Here is a 13,120-nt window from a genome sequence, read left to right as displayed (position 1 = left end):
GAGTGGTGGGGACATGTTATCATTAACTCAACGGCTGCATACCTATCCTGATCTATTTGTACAAAGTTTGTGGGGAGATTAGATGACACCAGCTATTTGCAAAGCATTCATTTCGATTTGTTTATAGGGACGTCATACAATGTTCCTTCAAGCAAGCATTATAACACACTTTCCAGTGCATTTCCCCATAACTTTCTTTATAACAAAAAGTATGATCTTGTGGTTTTTTGGGGGGTGGGGAGATTTGTTGCCAAATCAAGTTTAATTGTGCAGCCTGAATTTGGATGGAATGCTTCCCAAAACTAGCAACTCTCTGGAAGGACCCTTACTCTCTGCATGTCCCACTTGGATGAAATGGGGAACAGGGTGTGGGTGGCATTTTGATGGAGATGCCATTGGGTGGATGCTGTGAAAAGCTTCCATTCATGAGTAGCAACAAACCCACGATAAACTCACATGTGGAAGCACTCCCAGTGTGGAAGCAGCCCCAGTACAAATTGCTGTCCTGTTATTAAGTCTGCTATAAAGCGAAGGAAGCTTTTGCTTAGCTAAATTACCCTGGGATTCTTCATGGCCTTGAGAATAACTATTAGTACAGGCACAATGATTTTCTTGCTGATTACCAAGGCAACACTTAAATATGGCTCTTTGGAACAACTCTCTGCTAACTTTCAGGATATCCCTGGTATGTTGATGGATGGAGTGTGAGAACTGGGTTTCATTTAAATTGCAAGATGAGAATGATTACTGTAACTTGCAATAAAAATTCTTCTCTGGAAGGCATGGAAGGATGACATTCAATCCTCCCTCCCCCAGGATCCCATTTTAATTTGCTTCCCCTTTCTTCTCCTCTTCCCACCCACAAGGTTTACGGTACTTCAGTTGAAATAAGTTATATATAGACCACACTTATAATTCTATTCCAGTTTTAAGGTGCCTTCCAAGTCCACAAGCAAGGTGTTCGGAAGGAGGCTGAAGTTGTGGGTTAGACAAGAGAAATGAATAACCCATAGCTATCCTAAAGCATCATTTGGAAGCTATCATTAGCCATTTTAAAAGATGTTGTATGACAAGAGTTGAGGCGCCGCAGTTGACTGAATATTTCTGTCTGCTCTGCATCATTAGTGAAGCAGTCAGTCATGTAGTTTCACATGTTAGTTTTGGCATACAAAGCATGTACAAGCTGAATTCCAGAATCAGAATAGCCAAGAATGCACACCGCAAGAAGCAATTTCCCCCGTACATTTTTGTTTTTTTTTAGGCAGGCCACTTAAAACTGAGCAGTTTAGATTAGTTTAGTGATATCAAATATCTTCTGTGTTAAATGAACATATTCAGCGTTTTCAAACAGGATGAGCCAAAAAACCATTTTCTGTGGGTCTTATATTATTTCATCCCCATCAAACAAGAAAATAACAGGAAAAGTCTATGCGCAAGCATAAGATTGAAAGGTGTCAGAACAGGGTGACCAGCTATTTAAATAGCTTAGGAACATATCACAAACTCATTGACCTGGTTTCAGAAGAGTTGGGGGGGCGGCAATCCACATCCCAGGCAAACAAAATGTAATCAGTCCCCCAAGGAAAATAATGGTTTTCAGCATAGCATGCAGACCCAAATAAAGGAAAGTAAACCTATATAGGAAATGACCTGGATTTGTTCAATTTACATTTCCTGGTTTCCTGTTATTCTTTTTCACATGGTGCTGTTTTATCCATTACCAGCACACCTGGGAGCTAGAGCTCAATCAAACAATCAGGACTAAATGCAAACTGGCACTGGAATTTATTTGTTTTGTTATGGTAGTTGTATGGTTTCTTGTTTTTTTTGTTTTTAAAGCCATTCCTAGATCATGACCCAAGATACATTTTTTAAGCTGAACAGTGCTGCTTCTGGGAAAGAGATTTTCTCCACAGGAAAGCAGTCTCTTAAAGAGCAAGAAATGCACTATGTAAAAGGAGTTCCTGCAGGGGAAATATTGGGTCTGTCTCTCCATGTGTGCAAGTGTCATGGACCAAGGCTGCTTTCATAAAAGCTGTGCTTGCACATAGTTCTAAGCCGTGGTTTAGCATTAACAAAGACAAGGTGCAATAAGCCTCAGGCTCCCACAGCTATATGGAGGAGTTTGGAAACTTTCATTCTGCTTTAGATTAACCACAGTTTCACATTACACCCAAACCCTAAACTGTGGCTCATCTTAATCATGTTTTGCTGAAACAAGCTAGCTTTCTAAGATACGGTTGGCTTTTTTCAACCAGCCATAGTTATGGCAAACCACAGTTTATCCAGGTTTGAACATCACAACAAGTTGTAGTTTATCTAAATTGGAAGGTAAGCTTCCAAACTTCTCCTCGTGGAGCCACTGGAGGAGAGAACAGGGGAAGCGCATGAGCCCAAAGTGAAAACACCTGTCTGTGGCTAATCTAGATGCCTTCCCTTTCCACCCCACATTAACAGGAATGAATACAACCATTGCAGATCTCTGAGCACAGGTGTTGTATGCTGTGGTGGTGATGCGGTCCCTCAGAATTTCACCAGAGTGCTGGAGTGGAGCCTCTCTCTGACTGACTCCTAAGACAGCTCAGCCAGAGGCTGGTGGAGCAACACAGGGAGGGGAAATAACAGGAGCTGTTTCTGAGGGAGTTAGTTAGTTAGGGCTTGATTTGAGATGGGAAATAGGGATTAGGATTGGGTTTGTCTGAGGGAAAACTGGTTCTGATTTAAGGTGAACAACCACACTATCTATAGCAAGAGGCAAAAGCCTTGCAGCTTACAGATAGGAAGACTGGGCTGAGTGCCTGGGGAAGGTATACAGACAGGAGTTAACCGAAGGGCTGAGTCTGAGCAAGGAGAGGTAGAACCTGTGGGAATGCAGACAACCTGGGTCTCATTCTAGCCAGGAAAAGAAGACTCCCAAACCAGTAACCAGGGGTGAGGCGATCCCCTGGGTCTGTTGTACTCATTAGAAAACCTCAGGAGTAGGATTGTTAAGAGAGTGGGTAACTGACAAACATACCCCTTTGCTTGTGAACCAAATTAATAAACTGTGTTAAAAGCATTGACCTGTAGTATCTGCTTGAACTAAGGACCTAGAAACAAGTAACAGAAACGGAAGTGTAACAACTGATTTTGAGTAAAGGGGGTTTAAGAGAATCTGTGCCTGTGTTTAAGCCTCTGGCATCTTTATATTTAGTTTAAATAATAAGATAACTTCTACCTGAAAGAACACATCTCCTGACCCAACTTTGTTTCACCAACTTCCTGGGTTGTTGTTTTTTAAATAAAACTGTCCTTGTTTGACCAGCTCCTGCCTGAGACTCCCTGAATCACAATTTACCTCACACAAGACCCCTAGCCTGTTGTAAACAGTAGGCATTCATTTAATTGGTGTACCGTGAGGTGGCCCACTATGTTTAATGGGGGGGGCAGTTAGCAGGGTGAGTCTACATATGCTGACAAGGCCTCACTCCTGGCAGGAGTCATGGTGCAGCATTCTGCACCAACTGCAAATCGAACACAAGGGAAGCCCAGCATAAAGCGCATGGCAGTAATCATGTCTTGAAGTAAACCAGCGCATGAACTACTGTGGCAAGGCTTTCCCAGTCTGGGAATAGCCGTAGCTGTCAAACCAGCTGCAGTAGGTAAAAAGTACTTCTAGCCATTGATGCTCCAGTTACAGAGCTGGATCCAGAATCACCCCTAAAGTGCTAACCTGCTCCTTCAGGAGGAGTGCAACGTTTGTCAAGCATTTGAGGGTGGTCCAAAGACTATAGGCACTAGCAGATTTTTAATTATTATTATTTTACTTTAATGTACCTTTTTCCCGGAAACTGAAAGTCAAATGGGTGTTTTCCAACTTGCCCTGTATATATTTTCCCCCAGGTATGTGGCTTTACTGTGCTCAGTGTTCACTCAGGAAAAAACATTTTAATTAAAATATCAATTAGTTATTGGGGCCTATGCAAAAAGCGATGCCTTTAGGACTGGAATGTGTGCAAGAGGGAGAGATCCCCGCTAAAAAACTTGTGGGCACGCTACCAAGCGCTGTGGGAAATGGCGAGCAAAGTTACCAGACGTTGAGAGGCAGGAGGAGAGAAATAATGAGGCACTTCAAGGAAAAGAGCAGGGAGGTCTTACTTCTGACAGGGGTGGTGGGTCGAGGCTAAGCATGAAAAGTCCTTAATGAATCCAGTAGTTGTTTTCTACATTAGGCACCGAGGGGGACAAAAAAAAGAGAGAGATGTTTATGAATAGCCACCTGGAAGGCAGAGCCAAGCAAAGCAAGGAATGGGTGGAAGAGGAAACCTGTGACTAGAAAGGGTTAACGTTCTGCAGCCCACATAATTGCGGGTAAGCGGGGAGCTCTTTAGATGGAACACTTTATTAAATGGTGCAGACATTTGGGCATAAAAAGCAAGGTGGGAGAAGGGTGTCCCACACAATATGTATGAACGGTGTGTGGCAATGCTTCTGACTGAACCTTCATTGACTGGCTCTTAGGAAGCAGCCCCTTCTCAACGGTGTGTGTTGTGGGCCTGTTCAGCTGGACTGCCGTTATACTGACCCTGATATTGGTTGGCTTGTGGTTGTGAGTGACATGATGCCGGTGATATAACCTAACTGTCCCCTAAAGCGCTAGTTTGCTAGCAGTCACCGGGGCTAGGTTCAAATCATAAATCATCATCACAGAGGAGAGCAGGCTGTGCAAATGAAGGATATGTCCTGCAGGGAATCAGTTATGACACCTATGCTATTCTGTATCTACGCAAAACTGCAGGGACAGGTTGTCCATGGATTTGAGGTGTGTTGCCATCACCAGGTGACACCGAACTTTATTTCTTTTTTTCTTCTAACACCAGTGAAACTGTTGAGGCTTTAAATCAGTGCATCTAGTGCCTTAGTGATGGCCAGGGTACTTGGATGAATTTAAAAAATAATTATGACAAATTCTTGGAAGATAAGGCTATTAATTGCTACTAGTTATGATGGCTATGTTCTACCTTCACTGCTTTATGTCTCTAAATATCAGTTGCTTCAGTGGTGTTGTGTGTGTAAATGAGCTTTGATAATTGAAAGTTTTTTGGTGCGTGGTTTTTCTGCTTTTCTGAAAGAGTACTTAACCATGTACATTGCAGTGAAAAACTACTCAGGGCACCTTCCTTCTCTCCCTCCCTGATTCTGGGATGGACATTCTTTTTCCATCCCGTCTCTGCAATTTTAAAGACCATTTTTTTAAAGGCAGCTAACAGCATGATCCCAGATTCCACTACACAGCAGTATAATGAGAGCACAAGATCCAGCATGTCAGTTCCATTGTTCAGCATTACAGAGCTGTCCCCATTCCCTGTGCAGGAACCGTGGCAATTAACAAGACTGCATTGCTGTACACAGCACTTAGGACAGGGGACCTTTGGCTCTGGCCCACCGGCAAGAGATAAAGGCCGGACTTGCACCATACCACTTTAAACAGATATGGCTTCCCCCAAAGAATCCTGGTGCAGTTTGTTATAGTGCTGAAAGCTGTTGTTGTTGTTGTTTAGTTGTTTAGTCGTGTCTGACTCTCCGTGACCCCATGGACCAGGGCACGCCAGGCACTCCTGTCTTCCACTGCCTCCCGCAGTTTGGTCAAACTCATGCTGGTAGCTTCGAGAACACTGTCCAACCATCTCGTCCTCTGTTGTCCCCTTCTCCTTGTGCCCTCAATCTTTCCCAACATCAGGGTCTTTTCCAGGGAGTCTGCTCTTCTCATGAGGTGGCCAAAGTACTGGAGCCTCAGCTTCAGGATCTGTCCTTCCAGTGAGCACTCAGGGCTGATTTCCTTAAGAATGGATGGGTTTGATCTTCTTGCAGTCCGTGGGACTCTCAAGAGTCTCCTCCAGCACCATAATTCAAAAGCATCCATTCTTCGGCAATCAGCCTTCTGCTGAGAGCTGTTAGGATACCCCTATTCTCCTCACAGAGCTGCAATTATCAGAGTGGTTTAAAAATCAATCTCTCTTCCCAGGAAACTCTGGGAATTGGAGCTCTATCAGGAGAACAGGGATATTCTAACAACTTTCAGCATCCTTAACAAACTATAGTTCTCAAGTTCTTTGGGGGGAGCCAGGGGCATAGCTAGCTGCCAGGGCGCCCGGGGCGGCGTGCACACCCTGCGCCCAGGGTGAACTACAGCTGGGGGGGGCGGTGGGCAGACACAAGCCCCACACTGCCCTTTTGGGCAGTGTGGAGCCTCCAGGCGCTTGAGCCACCATATCACTCCCAGGAGAGATGCGTGGCTTGGGTGTGTTGCAGGCCCCAGGCTTCTGGGCTGCAGGCCTCTGCTCTATTGACTGACTGTATGCCAAAGTTTCTATTGTGCGCAGCTCAGAAAATGCTTCTTTCCCTAAGCCCTTGCCAGTTTTGCTGCCTGCCTCTTTCTTCACACTTGCCCAGGCTGCCTACTTATTGCAGGAATGGGAAATGTCTGCTGCCATCCGAATGCTGATAGGACTTCAATTCCCATCATCCCCAGACAGGATAATGGGAGTTGTAGTTCACCAACATCTGGATGGCCACATGTTCCCCAGTCCTGATATACTGGGTACTGGCCTCAACTTGTCTCTCTGACCTATGGTTTTTGCTTTCCTCCTCAGTCAGATACTTTGGCTCAGCCAGCTTGTTGAAAAAGGGCCAGCGCTGAGGAGACGAGGATCTCTCCACTCTCATCCAGGGAGGCCCTGACTGACCCTGCATGGGATGGAGTGCCAGATCCCTTCTTCTGTCAAACAGACAGAGAGAGAGGTTCAAGCTCGCCATTAGTAAGGTTTAAGTTTCAAAGGGGGTTGAATTATGGGACAATCAGTTAACATGAAGCACATTAACCTTGCCAGAGCACAGCTATACATTACAGGCCTCTTTCATGTTTAAATATCATGGAATGATGTTCAAAGGAAGTTAAGAAGGCTACATTTCATTGTAGTAATATATGGGAAAACAGATAGGCAAAAATAAAATAAAAAGTAATCTACCCAAACATGGATTTTCCATGTTACAGAGTGACTTTAGAATACCAATGAATGAATATGAATGAATGAACACACACAGAGAGAAACAGTGGTGGTGGTGGTGGTGGGGAGGCAAGAGTGACAGAAATCTAGGCAAACCATGTCCAGAGCAATGAATTAATACTTTCCAAAATTCCTAGCGAAAGCCATGTACAAGTCTTTTCTTTCATTCATTCAAAAAAGCATTGGGAAGATCCCAAGGGGATGGGTGGCTTACAGAAAAAATAATTGAAAATAATAATGTGGGGGTGAATAGAAGTTCAAATAAGGAGGGTGGGCATTATATGTTGGGTTCTACACAAACCAGTTTCTCTCCTGGGGGAAATAGCAGCTGGAGGAGGTTTGTTTTTGTCAGGACTGTGTGGCGAGGGTTAACCCCTCCACACTGTATGCCACGGTGCTGATCCTGAATAGGACAGCCTGTGGCTGTTATTTAAACAGGAGGAACTGGGTACTTTAAATGCAATCATGCATTTAGCATATAGCCTAGTTTGGCCCTGGAGGATTTCATTTACAAATCCTTAAAGCCTGAACATCCTCCCCTTCCTTGTATGACCTGTAGACACAATGCAAAGGAATAGGCAGGAAAAGCATTGAAGAACATAATGTAAACTCCATGTAATCCCAAAGGGGCTTTCACTAGAGTTCAAGCTTTATTGATACAGTAAGAAAATACCAGGAGAAGAGACAGTCCTTGGTGTGTCCTTAGGGATTTGTGGGCAGGTAGGTCTCAGTGCACCAATAACATTTCAATTCAATAGAGATGTGTGCTTGAATGCATCCACAGCCTTTGCTAGAGATAATCCTAGTACTGGAAACTTATGATGCATTCAGTCTCTGGGATGGAAGCGAAAGGCAATTTCCCAGAGAATTTCTTGCCATGTCAGCAGTGCAGAACACAAAATTGCACTTTTTTTTTTGTCCTGCTAGTTTGGAACGAAGACACGTGCAGCAATCCTGTTGTCATCAGCCAAATTCTTCTCCATTGACACAACACAGTTAATATTAAAAGCTGATCCCATTCTGAGAAGCAATTGGCTGTCATTCAAATGCCTGGTGGTAAAGAAAGGTTTTTGACTGGTGCTGGAATAAATTCAGAATTGTCCCAGGCAGACGTCACTAGGGAGAGCCACTAAGAAAGCCCTCTCCTTCCTTGTCACTCTCCAAATTTATTTCAGATGAGGCACCTGTAGGTGAGCTAAGGATCTGAGCAGACCTGCAGAAGAGGTATTCCTTAAGGTACACAGGTCCCAAGCCTAATGCTGTAGACTCTGTCGCAGTTAACAGGGTGGATCTCTGCACTGAACATTGTTCTAATAGCACACATACAGACTTATTCTGAAAATAAGGCACCCGAGTCCAAATGTCCTAAGAGAAGAAAGTGCCACAGGAAATATAGCAATGTTGGTATCCATGTAAGTTGAGATAGTTAAATGAGGTGAAAGGGAAACAAGGGGCTGGTGCAGGTATATCCTGATCTCTACGTTATTTAAGGAGATTTGATTTTGGGTAGGATTAAACTACATCTTGGCAAAATTCAAATGGCACAATTCAAGTTGTGTGACAAACCCGCTTCCCCCAAAATCAGACCTGTTGTGACAAGTCAATCACGGGGAAAGCAATGGAATGTTTGGGATAACAATTGCTCAGTGTGACATCATATAACTTTTCCCAACATCACAACGACTGCTCAATAAATTGCTGGCATTGCCTAACCACCTCACAAACTTCATGCAAACAAATCAGGATGAATGCTCAATAAAGGAGTCACTTGGAAAAGACTTCAGAGATAAGGTCAGCGCTTCGAATCCCTGTGATGGGGTGAGCTCCCGTTGCTCGGTCCCAGCTCCTGCCCACCTATAGCAGTTCGAAAGCACGTCCACGTGCAAGTAGATAAATAGGTACCGCTCCGGCAGAAAGGTAAACGGCATTTCCATGCGTTGCTCTGGTTCGCCAGAAGCGGCTTAGTCATGCTGGCTACATGACCGGGAAGCTGTATGCCAGCTCCCCCGGCCAACAAAGTGAGATGAGCACCGCAACCCCAGAGTTGTCCGGGACTGGACCTAATGGTCAGGGGTCCCTTTACCTTTTTCATAGAATCATAGAGTTGGAAGAGACCACAAGGGCCATCGAGTCCAACCCCCTGCCAAGCAGTCCAGACTATTTGAGCAGTATATGCACCTTATGCTCAAAGCACATGACTTCCCCCAAGGAATCTTGGGAACTGAAGTTCATCCTGCACAGAGCTACAACTCTCAGCACTCTTAACGAACTACAGCTCCGATGACCCTTTGGGAGAAAGTCTAGCGCACCAACTCTCCAGGGTCTGCGGCGACGAAAGGTGCCTTGGCCCTTTTTAACTTCGGATGCCACGGACTGAACTTGGGACCTTCTGCATCACTAGAGTCCAGTTTTTGGAATGGCAGCAGGTCAGGTTCCCCTTGCACCCGCCGCCAAAAATAAAAAATAAAACTGCATATCTATTACTGTCCCAAGTAATATGAGCGACGCTTTATTCCCGAAAACCCCTTACCCATTTTGATTGTTATGGTCAATGCTTGTCTCGCATTTGCTTGTTTCTCATTTGTTAATTACCTGATCTCTTGTCTGGGGACACCCAAGCGGGAGGTGCATAAAGCCGCGTGTTTACGATTATTTCAAGCAAGTGCCGCCCCCGCCCCCCCCCACTCGCCCACCTCTTCTCCATGCAATAAAACCGTTGTTTGCAGCGGGAGGGAAGGGCCTTTGAGCAACGTGGGGGTCTGCCGGGGCGGATCTCCCATGCAAATCTCCGCCCCGTCCCCAGGCCGAGGCATGCAGACCCCGGAGAGGCAAAGCTCAGACCCCAGCGTGGCTTTTCCCGTCTGGATCTAGCGCGGGCTCCTCGGTCCTGCAGCTTTGCGCACTTGGCAGCTCTGCCCCCCTGCCCCATGGAAAGGCTGGGAAGAGTCCAATAGCTGCGGGGAAGAAGAACGGCGAGGCCGCTACCAGGGAGGAACAGAAGACCCCGAGAAGCGAGGCGGGGTCCCTCAGAGAGAGGGGGGCGTGGGCAGCAGCGTCCCTGGATCGTCGCGCGTAGGCTTGCCTTCCAGTTTCAAACTAAAGGGCATCTCTCTGTCTGTCTCTCTCCCTCTCTCTCCCTCTCCCTCTCCCTCTCTCTCCCAGCTCTACCCAACTGCCTCCTGTTGCTGCCTCAGTTTCCTCAGGCATGGTGCTGCTCGCCTGGAACACTTTCCTAATTATTTCCTGGCTGCCCCTTGTTGCAGGTGGATTCCCCGAAAATGTCAGGTTAGTATCAAAAAGGGGCGGGGGGGTCATGGGGGTTTCTACCGCTTTATATCTGTTCCTTTGGAGCCAGTGTTTTTGTTTTAATGCATATTTTGTGTTTCTCATTTGGTATTTTTATGTCACGAGCCGCCCTGTGATCTTCGGATGGAGCGTGGTGTACTTGTCTGCCAGTCTTTGCGGCTAGGAGTCACCCGCCAAGGGCTGGTTCAAAGCAGCATTTACGGTAACTCACCTGGAAGCTGAATCTGTGACCTGCCCCTCCTGAAACTTATTCTGATGGGTGCTCTGCAGTGCTTGGTCTGCTAGGGCTTTTTGACGCGGGGTGCCAGAGAGCCTGAGTGAGAAATACAGCTGGGAATTGCAGCTCTGTGAGGGGAATGCATGCAGAGTGCATTTTCAAGTGATCACAGCTGGTGCATCTAGGAGACAGGGCTCCCACCTTGCCGGATTTTCTTTGAAAGAACTTTGGGTGGCAAGCAATTCTCTTTTGGGGGGGAAAGCAAACCAGTAGTTTAAAGGTGTGGCTGCTCTGAGGCTAGTGCTGTGGTGAGCCTTCCTAATCTGCACACCTGATTTAGTGAGGATTTTGATGTGAGTAGTGCAGAAGATAATGCCAGAAGTTGTGTCTGCATGCTGTATACCTTAGAAGAGGGGCCAGGGTCAGTGTGCAAGGGATTGCATCTCTCTCTCTCTCCCTCTCTCTCACACACGTGTTTCTCCTCTTCCTGGTGCCACCCCTCCCTTTCTTCATAGAATTATAGAGCTGGAAGGGATCCTGAGGGTCATCTAGTCTGACCCCCCTGGAACGATAGTGGTTCCTTCCTCTGCTTCCCCTTGCCACGCCCCATTCCTCCTCTCCTTCCCACATTAGTGGGAAGGCAGTTTATCTCCACCTCTTCTGTCTTGCCTGAGTGCCTTGTTCCGAGGAAGGACCAGGGTAAGGTGGGGAGTCCTTAACATTTTGTGTGTGGTGACTGTGGTGGTACAAGTACCCTCCTGGTCACCACCCTCAGAATGCCTTCCTTTGAGGAAAGACACACACACACACACACACACCCCTTCCTCACTGGGTAGGTGGGTCATCAGCATGACCAGAAAGCAATAATGTAGTGAGTGGTGGACCTGGGGGGGGGGCATCCGTTTGCTGCTTTCTTGCATTCATATCCTGAGACAATTGTCTCATTCTGCTTCGTGGTCATTCCACTTGCAGGGTGGCTCAGTTGTGCTCTGCCTCCTCAACAGCTGATTTCATGTGTTTGCCAAAGAATACTGTATGCCATAACATGTAGCTGGACCTTGCAAGGGGTGTTGTATGTTAAGCCTGATCCGGAAGTGTGTGAGGAGTTCTGTCCAAATCAAAGGGGCAGGTGGTGTTCTTAAGCAATAGCCTAACTACCTCATGGGATCCAGATAGACATTTGAAATTGCATATTGGCAATTGGTTGTTCCCAGTAAACTGTCCTGTCCTGTGTGTTTCTGGCCTGGCCACACAGTATATAAAATGTACTGGTAGCAATCCCAAACATGGGGATAGGTGAGCTGAAATCAAACCTGAATGTTTAACTCAGTGAGTTAAAAAAAACCCTCTGGTAAAACATAGTTTCGAGAGAAAGTACAAATTACCATTATAGAAGTGGTCTGAGTCACTCATTATGTATTAAAATGTACACCTTTAAAAACCTGCATATGAAATGGATAGACTCATTTAGCTTTATATCCCGCTTGGTCCTGAACCTGCCCAAAAAGTCATAGCTTCCCCACCCTTATTCCAAACCACAGATTCCAAAAGTGACCAATATTGACAACCTGGGATCAATGGGATTATGTGAAGGGGTCAAAAGGGCATCAAAAAGGGTCTAGAGGTAGAAAAGAAGTTTCTGAGGTATAGTGCAAAAACTTTGATTAGGAACTATGAGAAATAAAGGGCATATGCACCGTATATATAATACATCTCCCTTGCCAATGAGGAACCTCTTTATTTAATAAGTTGAATCCACACAACACAATAGTATTCCTTACATGTTGTGATTCCTAGCAATGGCAATTGGTGATTAATAAAGGTTGCTTGTATATTGATATTTCATTTACATTTCTAAGAATTTTGGTTCTAAGCTCATCAAGCGCCAGTGAGCTCAGATGTTTGGGAAGCCCTGCTCTAAACCTGACTTCCTTAACTTGACACTATCCAGATGTTTTGGACTCCCAACTCCCATCAGCCCTACCCAGCACAGCTTCAAAACATCTGGATGGCACCACGCAGGGGAAGGCAGCTTAAGCTCACCCTCAGTGTTATTGGATGCCATCCCCTCCCATTTTGTTGGTCTGGGGCTTCCTTTAAATGGTACACCTGCCTGAGTTATTCCACTTGCTTCTTTCCTGTTTACTAACTAAACCTTAGCTCTTTTCCCCTCTCTGTTGTCTGCTGGCTGTTTCTCCTGCCTCCTTTCAAGAAACATGGGAGCTAGAAGCATTCCACACCAGTTGGGGCTCTGGCATTCTTCCTTTCACTCATCCCCATCCAGACTCTACAGTTTTCTCTACCGTAAGGGATTTTGGGTAGGGAAAGCAGAATCACACTACCTTTCTTTGTACAGCAAGGTTTTTACATAGGGAGCGGGGAAGTCACATTTTGACGTAAAGAAATCGGCGGTGACCTCCCTGCCTCAACCCAGGAGGAGCAGGAGGAGGAGTGAGAAAAGCTCTTGAAGAAGATTCCTAGGAGGAGTTTCTATTCTGAGCCCAGCATCAGCATAGCTGGAAGAAGAGAGGTCTCTAAGGGGAAATCTCTT

At 45.8% G+C, this 13,120-nt stretch overlaps 1 protein-coding gene across 2 annotated transcripts in view; it reads left to right on the top strand.

Annotated features, from left to right (window-relative positions):
* The first annotated feature begins 2,881 nt into the window (after positions 1–2,881).
* The window catches only part of EGFL6 (EGF like domain multiple 6), a 49,279-nt gene continuing 39,040 nt past the window's right edge, over positions 2,882–13,120 (top strand). The window contains exons 1-3 of one of the 2 annotated variants that reach the window (XM_082220887.1): positions 2,882–2,931; positions 6,633–6,797; positions 10,209–10,331. In XM_082220887.1, coding sequence (XP_082077013.1) covers positions 6,736–6,797; positions 10,209–10,331 — 185 coding nt within the window. In that variant the 5' untranslated portion in view covers positions 2,882–2,931; positions 6,633–6,735. Of the gene's footprint in view, positions 2,932–6,632; positions 6,798–9,453; positions 9,473–10,208; positions 10,332–13,120 lie in introns of those variants that run through there. The other variant, XM_082220888.1, reaches the window with a different exon arrangement.

Source organism: Podarcis vaucheri, assembly GCF_965113315.1.
Source record: "Podarcis vaucheri genome assembly, chromosome: 4".
NCBI classification, from domain to species: Eukaryota; Metazoa; Chordata; class Lepidosauria; order Squamata; family Lacertidae; genus Podarcis; species Podarcis vaucheri.
This window is presented reverse-complemented; position numbering and strand designations above follow the sequence as displayed.